This window comes from Carassius gibelio, chromosome B2 (genome assembly GCF_023724105.1).
Source record: "Carassius gibelio isolate Cgi1373 ecotype wild population from Czech Republic chromosome B2, carGib1.2-hapl.c, whole genome shotgun sequence".
Classification (NCBI taxonomy): domain Eukaryota; kingdom Metazoa; phylum Chordata; class Actinopteri; order Cypriniformes; family Cyprinidae; genus Carassius; species Carassius gibelio.
Genome location: NC_068397.1, coordinates 20,071,896 through 20,092,443, shown reverse-complemented (window position 1 = coordinate 20,092,443; position 20,548 = coordinate 20,071,896). Strand labels below are relative to the sequence as shown.

The following is a 20,548-nucleotide window of genomic DNA, read 5'->3' as shown; positions in this document are numbered from 1 at the left end:
CGAGTACCACGATGTATGTGCGTGCTGCTGCTGACACAGAACATGCATGCACTGCGCCTTGTTTATGAACAGAGGAATGCATGTGCATGCATTGTGGTACTCTCAAAAATGGCAGAAGATGGTCACTGGGAGCAAAGAAATATATACTGACAAGAAGTGAAAGCCAACAGAACATTCCATTGCAACAGCAGCAGCCCTGTGTGTCCGCCGTTCTGGAGTGAAAGCGATTCGGCAGTCCACTAGATTCTTGCTATCCCTATGGCAAATATCAGCTGCTCTGTTTAAAAAACTGTTCATTAAAGCTGAGATACAACCTGAATGATGACAACAATAATGTACACTCACTAAATTAGCAATCATCAAATCCTTTAAACAGTGTATTTTACTGACTTTTATTTTAAAGTCTTCCCTTTTTCACAAAACCTTTTGCTCTCTAGAAACCATTTCAGTTTCGGCTGAAGATATTTTAAGTTCAAGTGTTACCATTACAAACAATTAATTAATACCAACATATGAAATTCCATGAAAAATAGGACGACAACACAAATACATAGAAATAGACAGAATAACAATGAAAATTGAAGTTGAATAAAAGAACGAAATGTTGGGCATTCCACTGTAAAAATCAGTGTAAAGGTCAATGTAAAAAATATTGAGTGTTTTGAATGGGACTTAGTGCTGTCTTTGTTAAAACTGTTTTTATTAGTATTAAACTTTAATCATTTTAGAAACTCCAGGTCCTAGCCATAGAAACCATAATACTGATTTAAATTGATATGACACTAAGTTAGAATGAGCTCATGCAACTTTACAACTTTACTATTAATATATTATTAGTTACTATTGGTCTGAAATTTGTATTGTACATTTGAATCCCCTGGAACATGATGATCTTATAGAACATGATGCATTGCTTTGTTATTTAATTAACAATAATTTTTTTTTACAATTTTGGAGAAAGTGGCTGTACAGATTTTTTCTTTTTTTTTCACAGTCTTCCTTTAATAAACATTAATATAAGACAATACTGCAAAAACAGTTTACTGTCAAGCTGTTATATTCCTGTTATATATTTACTGTCCAACATTCCTTAGAGTTGAAACACACTAGGCAATTTTCTGTGAACTCTGTCAAGGCCAGCCTTTATATAATTCTATTATCACAGATATCTTTCATAAGGTCAATGCTTGGTATCAGTAACATTAATAAAAAGTGGAATCTAACAGACATCTGCTTGGTCTTGAAAGTCTCAAGGGCAGACTCTACTGATAGGTTTGTGCCTGTTCTGATGGCAGGTGAAGCATACCTTCATTCATTTTGTGAACTCATGACATACCCATCTGCTACATATGAGATTGACATTAAAGGAATAAACATATTAAATATAAATTCTAAGAAATAAAAAAAAAATGACTAAGATCATTTAACAATAAAATCTTTTTTTTTTTTTTAAGAATGTGCTCTTTTAAAAAATAAATACACAAAATCATTACTAGATTAGAATGCAAAGACTCAGAATCAGACAATCATATTAATGTCATTTACAAAATCCCCTAAACAATAAATAACAGGGAAGCAGAAGGGGAATTCACACTGTTGTTTTCCTATCAGATGAGGAATTGTCTCTGGTTCAGTGGAAAGATGTGGCACTTGTTTTTTGTTTTTGAATGTCATAATATGAAATGTACATTGCACTTCTGCCAGAGTTATTTCAAAAAGATTATTTTGATACTGGAGGTTTATTACAAGAGACAAACTCAAAGGTTAGGTTAATCCATATTGGTTTACAATAAGAGTACATGTATTTATAATGCAGAAATAACCAGCAGAACTTCTGCCAGGGTTATTTCAATAAGATTATTTTGATACTGGAGGTTTATTGCAAGAGACAAACTCATAGGTCAGGTTAATCCACAATGATTTACTAGAGTACATTTATTTATAATGCAGAAATAACCAGCAGAACTTTGGTGACAAACTTGGCTGGAAGACAAAAAGTACATCAGACTGTACCGTAATAGTTCAAAAGGCCCCTTCCCTTTGAACAACATATTTTAGGAGCTCTCTGTTATGAGAAACAAATGTGAAACTAAAATTGATTCTGGGTTACATACTAAAATGTCTGTGTTTTGTATGTTCAATTTCATACAGTTGGTCCTGAAAGCCCCTGAATTTACCTAATATTATTTCTAATATATATGAAACATAATATCTTATGTAATATTGCAGCTGGTTTGAACAAAGCCTCAGGCCTTTTCATTTAAGCAGTGACAGTCAGTTATGAATCAATCAGATTCTCACTGCACCCTACAGCAGTTTCTAGAGAGATCTGATTATGTGTTAAGATTTGATCTGTCAAGGTTAATATAACATGACACGAAAGAATATTACTCATAACTACACTAGGAGATTAAGGTGTCTAAGAGTGGCTTACAGTGTTAATACATCTGCAAGTGTGATACTGTAATATAACCGTTTAATAAGTTAATATTGCGAAACTTGCTTTAGATACAATATTAGCAGTTAATTTGTTTTTCAAATGAACATAATTCCAAAAGAGCAACCACAGTCAAATCGTTGCTAATTAAGTGAATCATTGTTTGAATCGGTTGAATTAATGATTCAATTACTTACAGTCCCTGCCAGAACCAAGACTCAAATCTGTAACTTTTGGGTTACAAGTCTGACTTTCTAACCATGAGGCCATGACTGCACAACCGGGAAAAACAAGTATCCCAAAGGTACTCAGATGGCTTACTATTTCTGGTGGAAGAGGAGATCGATGCACACTGTAATGGATGATGTTGCTGGAGACAGGATGCATGTAAATAAGCAACTAAGCAACCGAACTGTCCATTAAAGATGTAATTATAACAACGTAGTGCTCCCAAAACTTATTCTGCTACAGTCTCAAAAACATGTTCTTCTTCTTCACAATAAGAGTACATATTTGATCTATAGCTGTTCACTGCTCTGGGTGTGTGTTCACAGTGTGTTCACTTCTCACTGCTGTGTGTGTGTGTGCACTTGGATGGGTTAAATGCAGAGCACCAATTACAAGTAAGGGTAACCATACTTAGCAAATGTCACTACTTTCAAATAGTAGTAAGCCTACAAACAGTATTCAGTAGTAAGTAATAATAAGTAATTCAGTCCAATCAACTCTCTGCCAATCAGCTTCGAGGACAAACTGTTGACTATATAAGTAGACAAACACACATATCTACACGCCATGCCACAGCTACAACAGTGTTTAAACACAAAAGACTGAGGGTTTGAGCAGCTTGAGAAAGTGTAATGTTGCTATGTTTACTTTCTCAAGATAGGTTGTTGTTTATTTATTGTTTATTTGGATCTCCATTAGACTCACTGACCATATAAATGCTTTTTTTTTTTGTACCTGTGATTAAAAAAAGAGATATAGGTGAGAAACCTTATCACTTTCTCATGGGAAACAAATTCTGACTTAAGTACATCTGCCAGTGGCAAACAGGAAGAAGCGGTGAAGGTTACTTATCTTACTAATCAAATGCAAAATCATCTTGTGAAAGAATTAACTCTTTCTTTCTGTATGTGTTCATGTTTACTGCTGGTGACAGAACATTCTGTATTTCTCTTAATCACTCTTTTGTACAACACACACGCACACACACACACACACACACACACACACACACACACACACTCACACAGAATTGCTCTCTTGGGTCATTGTGATAATAGTTTAATTTCCACACTGTCATTGTCCATCATAATCATACATACTGAGAGGGACATACATAGAGCTTTCCTGAGAAGACCACTGTGCTGAGGCAGCCGAAAATGGCCTAACGGTGATGAACAAAGAGCAGTGACCAGCATCACCAGGTCTCTGTCACAATAGTCCTAGAAACAAAGAGCCTGCTTTCCAGAAGGCCTGAGCACAATAAAGAGCCATGCACTCTTAGCTGTTGCTGTTTAGCTGAAGGGAGGTCAGTGGATATTTACGCTTGCATTGTGGTCATGTCTATGGACTGATAGTGGCCTGTCACTTAAAAAGCATCAGGACAGGAATGCCTCTGCCACGACGCCGATCCTCCTTCCTGGGCCAGGCTGCTTCTGAGCGGCCCGGCGGTGTGGGCCACATGAGTGCAGCAGGCACCTCTGCGCCTCGGGGAGTGTTTGTAGGCATGGCTCCCACCGGAGGAACCAGCAGCCTGGGTGCACGTGTGTCCCGCAGAGCTCTGGGCATCAACAGTGTGTTTTTGCATTGCCTTAGAAGCACCAGTGTTCCTGTGGTGACCCAGCCCAGAGATCAAGGCCACCAGTTTGGCTTCGACAGCCTCAATACATGCCTCCTGGAGTACCGTGATAAAGTTCACGCTCTGGAGCAACTCAACCAACAGCTGGAGGAACAGATCAGACACTGCTTGGATCGGAAAGCCGTCAGTGCCGGGACATGGACTGGCCTGAAACAAGACTGGGAGGATGTTTATGTGCAGGTAGGAGGATGCTTTACAGGGTTGGATTAATACATCACACAGTGAAAATATAATTATTTTCTAATGGAAATATTGTTAACATCTTTTAAACTTTTTTTTATTTTTTTTTAAGATAAAGGTCTAGGATAAAGACAAAGGATAAATCTAAATCTATCATGAATCTATTCTTTTTCCCCAATAAAAATATCTTAGACTAAGTTCACTTTTCTAACCCCGCTGACAATTTTTGAATTAAACATAAGTCTAACAAACAGAATATATCTTCAGTTTAGTTTTCTTTTCTTATCCAATTAGCATGTTTTGTCTTTCTTAATTAGGAAGATGTATGGATTAATATATTGAATAAATTAAATAATATATAAAATATTAAATTATATTAAATTGAATGCATTAATTTATTATTAATATATAAAATTAATATATATTTTAAATGAACAGGGGATTAAAATATTATACTGTTTAAAAATTATATATATATATATATATATATATATATATATATATATATATATATATATATATATATATACATACATACATACATACACACACACACACACACACACACACACACACACACACACAGGTGTACAAACTGACCTATTTCTTCTTTCTCAGGTCAGTGAGGCTATCTTGGACAACGCTCGACTTATGCTCCAGACTGAGAATGTTCAAGCCAATGCAGAGGACTTTAAAGACAGGTTTGAGTGTGATTAAAATAGAGCAACAGATTTTAATCATTTCCCTTCCTTTTATCTGCATCAGCAGATTTCTATCATTTGGTCTATAGTGTGTTTCTATGCATAATCGTGTAGGTATGAGAATGAGCAACCGTTCCGTAAAGCAGTGGAAGAGGAAATTAACTCTCTGTACAAAGTCATTGATGACGCAAACCTGACCAGGATGGACCTGGAGAATGAGATTGAGAGTATGAAGAATGAGCTGATGAATCTGGAGCAAAATCACATTGAGGTGAGATAAGAGCAGGTCAACAACAGAACCCTCTTTGTGAGGGAGATGTTTCAGTGGTAAATTAGCATCTTCTTCTGCTCTTCTTCAGGATGTTAAAGTGCTCTACAAGCAGTTATCCGGCCGTGAGGTTGATGAGCCAGATGCTCCCACTGAGAGCAGCCTGGACCAGATTCTAGCTTTCATCCGCTCCCACTGGGAGAAGGTCATTGAGAAGAACCGTGCTGAGACTGATGCCTACCTTGAGTGCAAGGTAAACCATTGAATATAAGCCTATATAGAGTATTTTATCACACAGTACTCTGCAATACTTGATTCTAAATGTTTTTGCACAATGACCAGCAAACTGACTGTTTTCATTCTGTAGTTTCTTTCATCTGACATAAAATACTTTCAAAACATTCATTTAATTTTCATTTAATGCATTAGGTATCTGGGACTTACAGTGAACTAGTGCAGGCTTACATCATTTATGAATCTTTTTCTTGAACACCAGATCTGCATATTAGAATGATTTCTGATGGATCATATGACACTAAAGAGTAATGATGACCCAATTTTACCATCAGGAATAAATTAAATTTTTAAATATATGAAAATAAAAAGCTTGTTACCTTGAATAAGAATATTTCACAATAGTTCTATTTTTTATATTGTAATAACATTTTTATATGATATATTTGTGAATGTGCAGCAAGCTGACAGTGTGAAGAGTAAGCTGAGTCGAGAGGAGGAGGAGCTTGAGAGTCTGAAGACTGAGTGCAATGATGCTGGGTGCAAGATTCAGAGTCTGCAGGCCGAAACCGAATCTATAAGAGCTCTGGTAGGACAACCTTCTCAAAGCAAAGTTCATAAAGCACAACAGTATTAAATGCCATAGACTGAACTATGCATGATCCCTGCAGAAACGAGGCCTGGAGAATGCTCTCAACGACGCCAAGCACTGGCATGACATTGAGCTCCAAAACCTGGGCTCCGTTGTCAGAAAGCTGGAGGCTGAACTCAACGATGTCCGTGGCGACATCGAGCAGCAGCGCCGTGACTATGAAACCTTACTCGACAATAAGATGAAGCTGGAGACTGAGATCGGAACATATCATGGAATCCTGGACGGAGAGGAAAGCAGATTCTACTCTTCAACGTAAGGCTTGTTTTCAATCTGCTTACAACAGGAGGACAAGACTGAAGAAGTCCTGACTCAAAAGTCTTAACTTCTTAGAAAGCCTCCCTAGATTCAGTTTCCATGATCCCAGACCGATCTCTCAGATATCTCACAATGTTCTTCTATACTGCAGGTTCCACAGTGGTTCTTCAGTCCCTGAGGGACGAACTGAGCCCACATCTGGACCACAAAGCAGTCAGCAGACAGAAGGTACGGTTTCCATCTACAGAAAATACTTCTTAAATGATCTGATTGTATTGTGAGTAATAGGTTTAACATTAACAATGAAGATTAAACCAGTTTTGATGTTTTCTGTCAGGTTCTAATGCTCCCGGTGCTCCAGAAGAAAGCAAGCTGGAATGATATATTTGATTCATCTTTGCAGAAAGCTTGATTTTCATTTGTTTCTCTTCACTCGTAATCTATAGACTACATGATTACTGTGCAGGTTAGAAATAAATAAAATTAAGGCAAGAACTAAAGATGCACTCATAAATTATAGATTTTTATTGAGCATATAGCTAAGATTTTATATATAAAGACTAGCCTCTGAGATTCTATATTCTGGTCCTATGTGCTTATATCCTATTTGACTCCCATGGGTAGCAAAGCCAGAAATGATAGAGTGGGAAATACTAATAATTGACTATAGTCAAAACTGAAGCTCCTTAACAAGATAATAACACCTTGCGGTTATAATGACACGTCTATGAAACAGCCACTTAGACATTACTTCAAATCCATGTTATCGTCCTGAACTATCATTTCTTTGTTTAGGAAATCCTCAAATAGCAAGTTTACTGCATGCATGAGAAAGAAAGAAAAAGATCAAAGCTATAACAAAAGTCAATAGGTGGCTGACATTTCTAGTACAAACAAAAAAAACATTAAAAAAAAAAAAAAAAATATATATATATATATATATATATATATATATTACTTTTTCATTTTTTTCTTAATATTTAATTAAAAGTGCAGTCATGCAACATTTTATGAAGTGACACTCTAGAATAGTATACTAAAATATAGTTGCATAAACAGATTTCCAACAGAAACTAAAAGATATTCATATTAAGGGTTATGCATTCAGCAGATACAGCAGATTTTATATCTATGGTCTCGTTGGGTCTCCAATGACAGAGAAGCATCCAGCACAGTAACGGGCCGGATTCTTTGTGTTCGCAGAACTGGCTCTTTTCAGACGAAATCCAACGCTGCTGACCCTCATCTCCTACAAACATCAGCATAGCTTAATATTCCACATACAAACAAACAAGTCCGATTATGTCACATCATAAACACTCTTCGCACCTGGGAGTTTCCTAGTGTTACACTTTCTGACGGCTTTGGATCTGCTGGCTGGATCAGTACAGGCATCTGTAAGATGAAAAACAACTACACTACATCAGTAACAGTTAGTATTTTCAATACCAAACAGTTCTAATTATACACCTAGATTTTTCTAAAAGAAAAAACAAGATTCTTCTACCTTTTGAAGTGGCTCCACAGGAAAAGCAGCTGAGCGGTTCAGCACAGAGATAAGGAGCAACAGCAGCAGGGCTCTTTTCATGTCCCCAGTCATCTTCAGTCTCATACCAACAGCAAACAGACAAACGCCTGTTCAATTAAAACACCACTCAAAGGGTGGGACCCAAAGCTGTCGTGCGTCAGAGAAAATTACAGCACAGGGCCGCGTTGTGTCCTTAAAATCAATGTTTATTTAAGACATTTAGGAATTACGTGAAAAAGAATATTTTAGTCCCACACAAAAGATCTCAGTTAATGCTGTTCCTTCTGGGCTTAATGGAAATGTTTTAAAAGGGTACAGGGCGGCAGACTGGATATTTATCCCTGTTGAGCTCTCCCATCTCGAACGGAGGTAGCCGAGGAATATATACAAACACACACAGAGATGTGATCCATATATATATATATATATATATATATATTAGATTTCTGTAAAACGTAAACTTGATTCTCATTTATGTGACAAACTAACACGTGTAATGCTATAAAAAGAGAACAAATTACAGCTAATAATAAATTAAAAGTAGAAATACTGCATCACAATTGGAAGTTAATACAAAATAAATCATCAGATATAATCAGCAGAGAAATGCAGTACTGGTAATATAAAAAGAAAATGAGAAACCGTGTTAAAAATTCACAGTCAGTAAATTCTAATTTCAGACTTGTTATTTGAAATTAAAAGCATCAAGTTGAAAATGTATACGTCTATATAGTCAGAAAACATAATTTGGATATTTGTTGCACAAAACATGAGGGAACGTTCCATTTAAATCTTCGTGTGAAAGCGCGGATCTGACAAGAGTCCTGCGTCAGTTTCACTCTCCCGGGTGTGTGTGCTGGTTCTCAAAAACACACAGGACAAATTAAAAAGGAAAAGCAAGACATGGGACTGGATGGGTGCACTACAGCCCATCTATCCAGGACACAGAGCTGGTGATTGGTCATCCCCAAATTGAAAAAGATTGATGTTTTCTTTCAAATTTTAGAGAATGAGTCAATAAAAAGTGGTGAAATCAAAACACAGTCCCATGTAAAGTGTAAATTCATGGCACATCTAGCAGATGGTTTTGCACAGACACATAAGAGGTCAGTTGCTCACATTAAATTTCTACTAATATCCCAAATAAAATACGATTAGTACTTCGAAGTAAGAAACCTTCTTGATTAGACTCTCCCAATTATGGCATGGGTTAACAGTGGTTAACTTTCACCTGTCTAGAAATCTCAATTGGCTTCCAGTTTAGAGGAACAACAAATTACAAATGTATATTATCATATGATGATATTCCCCAACAACTGATGCTTTAATGGGCCCACAATACCCACTGATCTGATAACAGTGCAAAAGTGTGGTTTTTAGCAGAAGTGTGCCCTATTTCCTGTAAATGTTTTCGAAGTATGCATGAATTCTATATTTGGTCATTAAAGGTGTACTGGCATATCTGCTTTAGGCTTTTAAAAAAAAATAGCCTGAATAATAGTACCTCTAATACAAACATGTGAACCAAGGGTCATGAATGCATTTTGTAAGACCACACAGTACAAAAACCTGTTGTTGTTGTTTTCTTTTTAAATAATTAAAATGTCCTTATGGGCTGAGTGAGACTGTGGCTTTAAGCAGGCTGTAAGGGTATACAGCCCACCCCTACCCCGCCTTCATGGCAAACCATCGGTGCCATAAACATCCAACGATTCGTTTCTGGGTCATACATCTCCAAAGAGCTGAGATTAGACTGTCCATCATAACCTCCCACTGCATAGAGTCGACCACAATTGGCCACCAGAGAAATGCGGCTGCGTCGAGTGTTCATGGCCACTAAGTGGCTCCACTGATCTGCTACAGAGCTGTACACCTCTGCTCCACTGAGGAACGCAGAGCCATCATAACCTCCTGCCACATACAGACTGCTGCCCAAGGCTGCGGCTCCGTGTCTACAGCGCTTGTTTATCATGGAAGCGACAGGATGCCATAATGCTGTGTGATGATTGTAGTACTCCACCTAGAGGCAGAAACATGAAACAACAGGGTTATTCTTTCAAACCCTATACAATTTTACAATGTCATATGGTAATATTTCGTAACATCTATCCTGAAAAGACAAGGAAAAACAACTGTGCTAACTGCATCCTGTAAACTGAAAAATGTTACTTACCGTGTTGAAGATCTGTAGACCATCATGACCACCTGAGACATATATTCTGCCTTCAAATACAGTAACACCAGCTGCACTGCGGCTTGCGCTCATTTCTGTAACTATCGTCCATCTGGTAACAAACACGCATAAACACATGAAATCAGACGCATTCTGATTCCAAAGGAAGCTACAATAATGCTAGGACAGGAAATAACTGAACAACTAAACGGATAGTTTAATAAATAATAAACAAAATACGGCTGTTACAGGCCCAATACGAGTGAAAGGATTTTCAATACCAAAATCAATCTGTCATTGAACATGTCTTTACTTAAAACATGAAATATTAAAGCTGCAGTAGGTAACTTTTGTAAAAAATATATTTTTTACATATTTGTTAAACCTGTCATTATGTCCTGACAGTAGAATATGAGACAGATAATCTGTGAAAAAAATCAAGCTCCTCTGGCTCCTCCCAGTGGTCCTATTGCCATTTGCAGTTACAGACCGCTCCCAGTAAGAAACAACCAATCAGAGCTGCGGTCCGTAACTTTGTTTGTGTTCAAAATGTAGAAAAAAGTATATAATAAGCGAGTACACCATGAATCCATTTTCCAAACCGTGTTTTTAGCTTGTCCTGAATCACTAGGGTGCACCTATAATAAGTGTTTATATTCAGACTATTTTAGATTGCTTCAGGGGTACCGCGGCAGAGTAACCCAGTACCTTTGTGATTCTTCATAGACATAAACAGAGAGAAGTAGTTCCGGCTACGATGTTCTTCCGCAAGACGCAAGTAGTACTGTTTATTAACCGCTAGAGCATCAAAAGTTACCTACCGCAGCTTTAATATATGAATAAATTTAATTCTGAAAATAAATCTGGCTTTTAATAAGTAAACACTTAAACCTTCAATTAATCGTTTAGTAATACATTAATTTTACACATCCATTTACTTAAAACATATAAGTATAAAAATGGTATATAAGAAGAATATAGGTCCAAGTAGTAAATTAGTGATACAAAAGACTGTGTGATACAACCTTTTGGATCAAATATAGTTTGGCGAAGATTAAATTAGCATTTAATTATAGTATCCTATGTGGCAACAATTGCCAGGTTGTTGGCGCCCTCTGCAGGCAAGAAAGTGTATCCACAATCACTGTTACATCACAACTAACGATTTCAAATGCAACTGATTTGTATGATGATGCTAACGTAAATGTTATTATTAATGGTCTCTTTTACAATATAAAATGGGCACACATATGATTGCATTATGCATTTTAACATGTGTATTGTGTATGTTAGCATATGTTAAATATGTATTATTCAAAATTATCAGAACATTTTAGATATTCTTGTCTCATTGTTATTATATATAGCCTATGTATTTTAAGTTCTTCTTTTTTAACAAAATCTTTTACCTTCCTAATTACTTGATATAAAAATTAATGTAAGGTGACAGCCTTACATCAACCCTGAATTTTTCTTGAAGAATCCATGACTTACCTGTCAGTCTCTGGAGAATAGCACTCAACAGAATTCAGTGAAGATTTGCCATCATATCCACCACACACATATATATGCCCATCAACTACGACTGTTCCCATTGCACTAATGCAGAACGAAGAGAAGAAATACCAAAAGCATCAGATATATATATCAAATGTACCTAAAACTCTTTGCAAAACCTTTTTAAAAAATCCTTTTAGGATTTCCTACCTGCGTTGAGTATTCATGCTAGCAACTTTGGTCCATGCGTCAGTTTCCGGGTTGTAAACTTCTACAGTTCTAAGCCGTGATTGGCCGTCATAACCACCAATGGCATAAAGCAGCCCGTTCACGACAGCAACACCCACTCGACTGCGGGCTGTGCTCATAGGCTGGCATCGCTCCCAACAGTTTCCAATTGGATCAAATACTTCCACAACATTTAATGAGTCACCTGTGCAAAAAATATTGACTTAACAAAACCTGACACTGACATATTGCAGTAACTAGTGCATGAGGTTTTTAAAAGGACAATGTGAAGAAATAGATACCAGCACTATTGAGACCCCCAACCGCATAGATTAAGCCAGCGATGGATGTGCAACATCTCTGTCGTGTCTTATAGGCTGGCAGATGTGGCCTTCGCTCTGGCATCAGATGGTAATCTTTCGCCTCATCAACAAGGTCCCTGTTAGGAGTAAAATTCAAATGCATCCCCAGAAATAATGAATCCCACATCCTTTCAAAAGTATTAATAAGAAACTGTCACATAGAGTTAGTCATCTCTAAAAATTTTATTATTACTATTATCTACAATTGGAAATGGAAATCAGTGACTCTCTTCAGAGATTCTGAGCTGAAAAATATGTTTCCTTTAGATTTGGATCTGCAAAAATGTGTTTTGCCAAAAGGTCCAATTATTGACCATAGGTTATCTTAGAAAGAAGTATACCGTATTTTCCGGACTATAAGTCGCACTTCTTTTCATAGTTTGGCTGGTCCTGCGACTTACAGTCAGGTGCGACTTATTTATCAAAATTAATTTGACATGAACCAAGAGAAAACATTACCGTCTCCAGCCGCGAGAGGGCGCTCTATGTCTTCAGTGTAGAGTACAGGAGCACTGAGCAGCATAGAGCGCCCTCTCGTGGCTGGAGACGGTAATGTTTTCTCTTGGTTCTTGTTTCTAAATAAATGCGATTTATATGTTTTTTTTTCTCATCACGACGTATTTTTGGAACTATGCAACTTATACTTAGGTGCAACTTATAGTCCGAAAAATACGGTATCTTATCTAAGAAACTTGCCTGCATTTGTGGCAGCAGCGTACAAGCTCGTCTTGTTGGACTCGGTCAGCAAGGAACTGAGGTCGACATAGAGGCAGACGGGTTTTAGACATTAACTCTGGTAACCGGGACTCCCGATCTTCACGTGAATGCCGTACCCAAGCAAGTATGGCTTCAAACACCTACAAACAACAAGATCAGCTTTTCTCTTTTATAATGTCTCAAAAGAAAATACACCCATTCATTCAGCAACATCCTTTCTTGCCATTACAATATCTCCAGAGACTCTGACCTGCTCCTCTGCTTGGACGTTGAGCTCATCGCAGCCCACGAGCTCAAGCACCTCCTCCGGCCGAAGGGTCAGGAACTCCTCAGACATGGATACCTCCACAAAGTGCTGGTGAACGAAGCTGTTGGCTGCATCATAAAGCGTGGTGCACATCATAGTCTCTGCAAACTGCCGTACACCAAGGCAATTCTTTGGATGCAGCCTGTAAATCAGGAGCAAGTCGGAACAATGAATCCTCTGTGTAAGTGAAATGGATCACTTTAATAACATAACCTGAGAGAGTCCTGTGACAGTTATTACATAATGGTCTGGTATGCTTTTCCCCAAAAGCAACTATGGTCAAAATTTCTGTCATTACCAATTAAGTACAGTGGAACTAGCATAGTTACCAAATAATGCTTTTGAATAATGCTATATATATCTGCTAAATGAATAAATGTAAATATATATATATATATATATATATATATATATATATATATATATATATATATATATATATATATATATATATATATATATATATATATATATAAAATATCACAATTTAAAGTAACTGATTTCTATTTGAATTCATTTTTATATCTTATTTATTCCTGTGATGGCAAAACTATATTTACAGTCTCCAGTGTCTAATATGATGTTTGATGCTCAAGAAACATTTCTTCTTATTATAAATGTTGAAAACAGTTGCTTAATATTTTTGTGGGAATATATATTTTTCAGGATTCTTTGGTAAAATAAAAGTTTTTCAATTATTTGAATTCAAATAATTGTAATTATTAATTGTAAACTTTTTTGAAACCGAAGTAGAAGTGTACTGTCAACTGTTATAAGTGTACAATTCAATGCATTCCAGCAGAGTGAAAATATTCATTTCTGTCTTACGGAGCCTTTGGTCTTATGATGAAATCAACTTTACCTCTGTTGTAAAAAAGAGCAGCAGGCATCTTTGACATTTTGAAGCTGCAGGAAACCGGCCCCTATCAGGAGGGCCTGGACGTTTTGTTGGTCTATGGCTATGTGTCCATTGTAGGCAAAGTTTATTAGGGCTTCAAGTGCACTGTTTAGATGCAAAACAGAGATGAAAACTTTAATGCACATTTAAAAACAACGAGTTCTCAGTTGTCCCTTTGAGGTTTGTATCTTCACCTGGGGTCCATGCCCTGCATGACGATCTCATCCTGTTTGCACTCCACCATGTCATTGGTGAACATGGCATGGAAGTATGGAATAGAAGCAGCAAGGACTATTCTGTGAGCACTGAATTTGTGCTCTCCTACCTGCATAAACACAGACAGAACAGATGCAAGAATCTTGATCAGAAATCATCTCACATACACATAAAAGAAATCTCCTGGTTAATTGTTGATAATGATTGAGTCCCAGCTGAAAAATCTGAAACATTACCACCCAAATAAAAACAAATTATGACCATTCTCCAGACAACAGACAACAATTTCAATGAATAAAGAAGCAAATGTGAAAAAAATGAAGCAGTGAGCCAGATATCCAGAAAAAGGTGGATGCTGAAAGTGCACCATAATCCTCAGCATGATCTGTAGTATATGTCCTATAAGCCAGCTGTTAGTCAGTAAAGACATGTATACAGCAGGTCAGGTGAAAGAGATAAAGAGGATTATTACTCTCTGTGACCCACATAAAGGAGTGATGAGATCAGAGACTGAGCACAGCTTTCATTACCTGATGCTTCTCCTAATGCTGCTTTACACAGCAACATAAACATCACTATAAAACAAGGAGGCATCGGCAAACCACCTCCATTTTTATTCTGGGATAGAACATTTGCCCTGTTGATCACTGTGTATTACATATTGTACATGCATGTTATATACAATATATATGAAATATGTATATTGTATACACACACATAAATATATACACATGTTTAATGTTGCATTTTTAATGAATATTTCAAAAAATATTGTATATTCTGCATCTCTTTTCTTCTACATTTCCATCCATGCAGTAATACTGATGCATTTATGTTCTTGCAATTAATGATGCATTGTTTATTTATGTGCTTTTGATCAATAAACCTTCTCTTGACTTGAAGTAGGCCTAATTTGGCATGTTATAATGAACCTGAAGCAGTGGATCTCAACCTGGGAGCCCGGGGCCCCCTGGGGCCTTCAGCACACTTCTAATGAGGTAACAAGATTGATTACAACAAGCTTTAAAATAAGCTAAAACATCTAAAAGTGTTGACGTGAACTGACCTGTTTATTCCCTAAAAATTTGGTCTCGGAAAACCTGTATGAGGTAAATACCTGATCAATGTGTATTCCGAATATTTAAGTTGTTTTCTATGTCTGTATATTACAGAAGGGAAGGTGAATATTGTTCGAGTTTCTCACCTCTCTCCCTTTGAGAAACTGCACCCATTGTCTGTGTTTGGGGAACAGTACTTAGTAAGTATATAAGGGATTCTCTATGTATGTGTATCGGTCTGTTCGCAGAAGCAGTCTCCAGGGAGAGTCAGGATGACACCAAGAGAGAGAATATATGAAGATCTTTACACAAAGATGGAGACATATGTCTGGGAAGCAACAAGCTGCATGCAAACTTTAATCTCGTCACTAGACTTGTGCCGGTATTTGGTAATGCGATATATCACGGTAATGAATATGCATGATATTGTTATGATGGGCACTACTAAATACCGCAAATAATTATATATTACAAATTATTCAGAATTTGGAATGAATTTTAATAATACTATTTCCATCAACTGGTCAAAAATCAGCCTTTACTTTGGAAACCCCATAAATAAATAGCTGCACTACTTAATAATAATTTTAAATAGCTTTTTAAATTTGTGTATTTGCTATGATGTTCATCACAGTGTCAAATACTTAAGTATTAAGACTTGATAGGCTATTTTAATCTGGACTACAACATGCCATAGATATAGTTTGAAAGTGTTTAGATTTTTTTTTAATGTTAATTCACACTTTACATCAGGGCTTCACTGTTAACATTAGTTAATTAATTGGTTAACAAACTGCTAATGAAAAATTAATCTGAACATTCATTTATCTTAGGTATTCCAATATTAAATAACACATTGTTAAAATGTAAAGTTGCAACTGTATTATTTAATGAGCTAACATGAACTAAGACTTGCATTTTTTAAACAAAGATTAATAACTTCTGGGGCAAATGTAGTTATTGCTCATTCTGAATGTTAATGGTTAATTAATGAGATTGTAAAGTATTACCTATGGGTCTTTATAGTTCTTTTGCACTTTAATCTGTGCAAAACTTTTAACTTTATATATTTTTCTGTATTGCTTTATTTAAATGTTATTTGCCATTTAACCTATTATACTATATTATACTATATATTTTTAACTAAATTGCAATACCGTTTATCGTGATAAAAGCATGAGCAATTAATCACAACAGGAAGATTTGATACCAGCATATCCCTACTGGTCACCTGAATAACTTTTGTCAATATGCTTTTAACTTTACGTACATCTGTTAAGATTTTTGAGCCAGTCAGAATTCTCTTTACCGAAGTAAGGACGTAGTTAGAGACCTTCTGTTAGAGTGTAATTACTGTATTGAGAATACATGTAGAGGGCAGCCTACAAACTCCTCCCCGAGTACTGAAGCTGACTTCTGCTGATGAAACTATTTTCTTCAGTAATTTTATTTTTTTCAATTGATCGCATCTCTGACTCCTGGTCTTTATTTATCATACCTGGTCTTTGGGTTTAACTATAAATTCCCCTACAGTAGAAATAACAGAATGCAATTATTGCAATTTTCCTATTCATTATTATTTTACTAACTTACACGATTAACACATTACCAACTCCTAGTTTCTGTAAATAAAGATGTACCAGAGATACCTTAGTCTAAAAGGGTACATAGTCTTCGAAAGTTGTCTGAGGCCCTTGGTGTCAAAAAGGTTGAGAACCACGGATGTAAAGAATTTATAAACACAATATTAATGTGCTTTCTCTATCTGAGTCTGACTGTTAAAAAATGTACAAATATATTTTGAATAGAACTGATAACAAACAGCGAGCAATATTACATTAAAGCATTCATTCTAAATCATCAGTATAAATAATTATGTAAAATAGAAAAATAATAACTTAATAAAAATAATTGTAAAAATATTTCTAAAATAAAATTTAATAATAAAAAAAATGCCAGCGCTAGAAACCGTTGTTTAAAGTAAGTCAAACAGATCAAGATATGGTGGCTGTCGCAGGTGTTTCTATTAAACTCAGCCTGACAATATAGTTAAACATTAAACATAAGGAAGTGACAACTCCTTTAACAGACCATGAAAGGCGTACTGACAACCAAAGTCGTTTAAAAAATCTACAGGTTATAATAATAACAGCAATAACAGTAGAATATATTGTTACTCATCCGTGTTTAGTAGTTTATAACATACAGTTCATGTGCAGCTGATGGGGATGGTAGCTGCACATGCTAACTAAACAACACTAGAATAACAACTCGCGTTACAACTGATACAAAATATACAAAAATCTATTTTAAGCCATCTGCAATGACACACATTAACAAACGAGCTGACAAGCTGGAACATTACAGCTCTTTCTTCTGCTAACAGTGTCTGTACTTCACTAGCCTCTCCCAATGCTGACAGCCCAGTGCTACTTGGTTAGCATTTCACTAGCAAATTAACCCTAACAAAGAAAAGCACTGTACTTTTAGGGTAACGTCACACAGTTTCCCTTGTCGTCGGATCTCCTCCATCACTCCGTATCCACGAGCGGGCAAATCGCCAACAGAAAAATGCATCAAATCTTCTAATTCTTCGAAAATCGTGTCACCCATCGTCATTGATGGACTGGAAACGACACTTTTTGTCCAAACCGAGACGCCGTAGCTTGAGCTGTATTACTGAGTGGCAGCCCTCCACCGGCGGTGTCAGTTCACTTCCCTTTCATGCAGGGGTCACACACAGATCTAAACAGATTTATATGGATGTACTGGTCTTATTCGTGTGATTCACATGTACATCACGGCTTATGTTGAGTTTAGACTACAAACCAGACTACAGTCTCTCACAGAAACCCACGTGACAAGAAGATACTGTCTGAATTCTAGGCTACAGTTTCTGCTATATAAAGATAGTCTTTTAGGTCAGTATGTAGCTAGTATAAAGCAAAGGACAGATGAGTTATAACATGTTTGGACTATAAAACGGAGGGTTTTGTCAGTCCCACAAGTATCTGATTGTTATGTAAATTAGTTAAGTTTGGCTTGCAGGTAGGTCTTGAATCATCTTGGAGACGTTGCCACAGTTCATCTAGATTTACTCTTTCTCAATTTGTTCAGTTTCATGTCATTCCAGACAGACTGGAGATGATGAAATCAGAGCCCATATTCACAAACAAAATGATCTTACCACTAAGAGTTTTACTAAATACAGTAGTAGTGAAAGTTTTTAGCTTAGAGTTTCTCTTAAAACCTATTCACAAAGCTGCTGAGAGAAACTTTTACCAAGGAATAGAGAGAAGGCTTATGACCTTGTTGCTATAGATGATGTCAGCGTGTTTACCAACTATGCCCACAGTGATGGGATAGATTGCCACATCTATCATTTTTCAGATTCTCTCCTAAATCGGCAACTGACTGTTGTCAAACTCCTTGTGCAAACAAAAATCTCATAGGATTATTTTAATTAATGGCAAAATGAATGTTTGGACTGACACACTACAGCGAAAGATATAAATAACTGATAATGAATCATTTTGGCCACCACTGTAGTTGCCAGAACTGATTCCTAAGACATCAAACAACTTTACCTGATTTATTCTTAAATCAATAGAATGTTCTTAACATAGATCTGCAGTTTAATAAAGTTACCTCATTATTTCCTTTTAATAAAATTATGACATCAAATTTATCACTACTACTCCTAAAACTGTGGGTGCTCATAAAATAATTACTTCATATAGAATAAAATAAATTAAAAATAAAACGAATCATATAAATATGCTCATTCTCAGGCTATTTAAAGAAGAAAAAAACACCTCCTGGAAATTCTTTTGTAAGCCCTGATGGACTCCAGGAAACTCTGACTTGTGTCCTTCACTGTGTTTTGTGTCAAAGCAATGCAGAAGTTCATGACACAGAAAACTGGTTTTGAAACAGTCAAGTTGGTTGTCTATGACTCTTCTTAGGTTCCCCATCTTCTAGTTTGCTCCAACACATCTTCAGAGCTGTATGTGACTAGTGTGGCTAGATGACTGTTTAATGATAGACATTTGAAGTTAATGAGTTCCATGAACGGATCTTTATTGTTTACCCTTAGTTATTGTAAATGACTTATTCCTGTTAGGGTGACAAAAACTACAGCTCGTACACGTGAACACACAACCAACACAAGTACCCATGTTAGATAAGCATGTGTCAAATATTAGTGTTTTAATTTATGTTCATTTGTAACTACAAACCACAAACTACAAACTTGTTACCAGCAGGTGGCGCAAAATATCCACTTACAGATGACTGGACGTTATGAATTCTATTTACAAAAATAAACCGAGAACAGACAGCCATTCTGGCAGGCATGAACTGACAGGAAAAAAAAGTTTTTCAGAGCCGTTACCCCAGGGAGAATCTAGTAGAAGTGCTTTTCTAAGAAAAATAATTGAAGATGATGTCAAAGAATTAAACTGACTGTAATAAAACCTCTTAGAAAGCAAAACAGATGTAAATTATACATGGTCTAATTATATTTTGGTATCTGATTAATAATGTGGTAAATATTGAGTATTTTCAATATGTTAATTAAAAACTAAATATTAAATTGATGTTTAAGTACAAATGCTGAAGACTGCCACATTAGCAACAATTTATTCATACTACACCTAGTAGCAACTTATGCAGCTTCTTGTGGCATTTCGCAAGAGAGAAAGGTAGAAAGGGTCAGTGAGGGTGAGATACTCCACAAAAATATAAGTTATAATAAGTAAGGACACTTAACTCTTAAAAATGTCTAAATGTAATACTGTATGAGGTTTCCCTCAAGTTTCTCAGCAGAGTCTGGTGTAATAATTTTTACATTTATAATTTATCATTTAAAATAGAAGCAGAAGTTTATTTTTGTCAAGTTTACTTGTACTATATTTATTTACAAAATAGAAGAAAATGCTATTTGGTTTGAAAAACTGGTAAATACCGTG

General features: G+C 36.1%; 2 protein-coding genes across 2 annotated transcripts; one reads left to right on the top strand and one right to left on the bottom strand.

Moving 5' to 3' along the window:
* Positions 1 to 3,699: 3,699 nt before the first annotated feature.
* On the top strand, positions 3,700 to 7,070 carry bfsp2 (beaded filament structural protein 2, phakinin). The gene is made up of 8 exons (XM_052549344.1): positions 3,700 to 4,481; positions 5,100 to 5,182; positions 5,297 to 5,453; positions 5,542 to 5,703; positions 6,145 to 6,273; positions 6,356 to 6,591; positions 6,746 to 6,822; positions 6,932 to 7,070. Exons 1-8 carry the CDS (start codon positions 4,053 to 4,055, stop codon positions 6,973 to 6,975), a joined length of 1,317 nt encoding a protein of 438 aa, XP_052405304.1. The 5' UTR covers positions 3,700 to 4,052; the 3' UTR covers positions 6,976 to 7,070.
* A 1,237-nt stretch (positions 7,071 to 8,307) lies between these two features.
* klhl18 (kelch-like family member 18) lies at positions 8,308 to 18,312 on the bottom strand. Its single transcript, XM_052549403.1, has 10 exons — positions 18,063 to 18,312; positions 14,499 to 14,629; positions 14,269 to 14,409; positions 13,350 to 13,548; positions 13,079 to 13,239; positions 12,323 to 12,459; positions 12,003 to 12,225; positions 11,790 to 11,894; positions 10,296 to 10,407; positions 8,308 to 10,142 (listed from the first exon to the last, which is right to left on the bottom strand). The coding sequence occupies exons 1-10, from the start codon at positions 18,195 to 18,197 to the stop codon at positions 9,756 to 9,758; spliced, it is 1,731 nt and encodes a 576-aa protein (XP_052405363.1). The 5' UTR covers positions 18,198 to 18,312; the 3' UTR covers positions 8,308 to 9,755.
* Between the last annotated feature and the right edge of the window lie 2,236 nt (positions 18,313 to 20,548).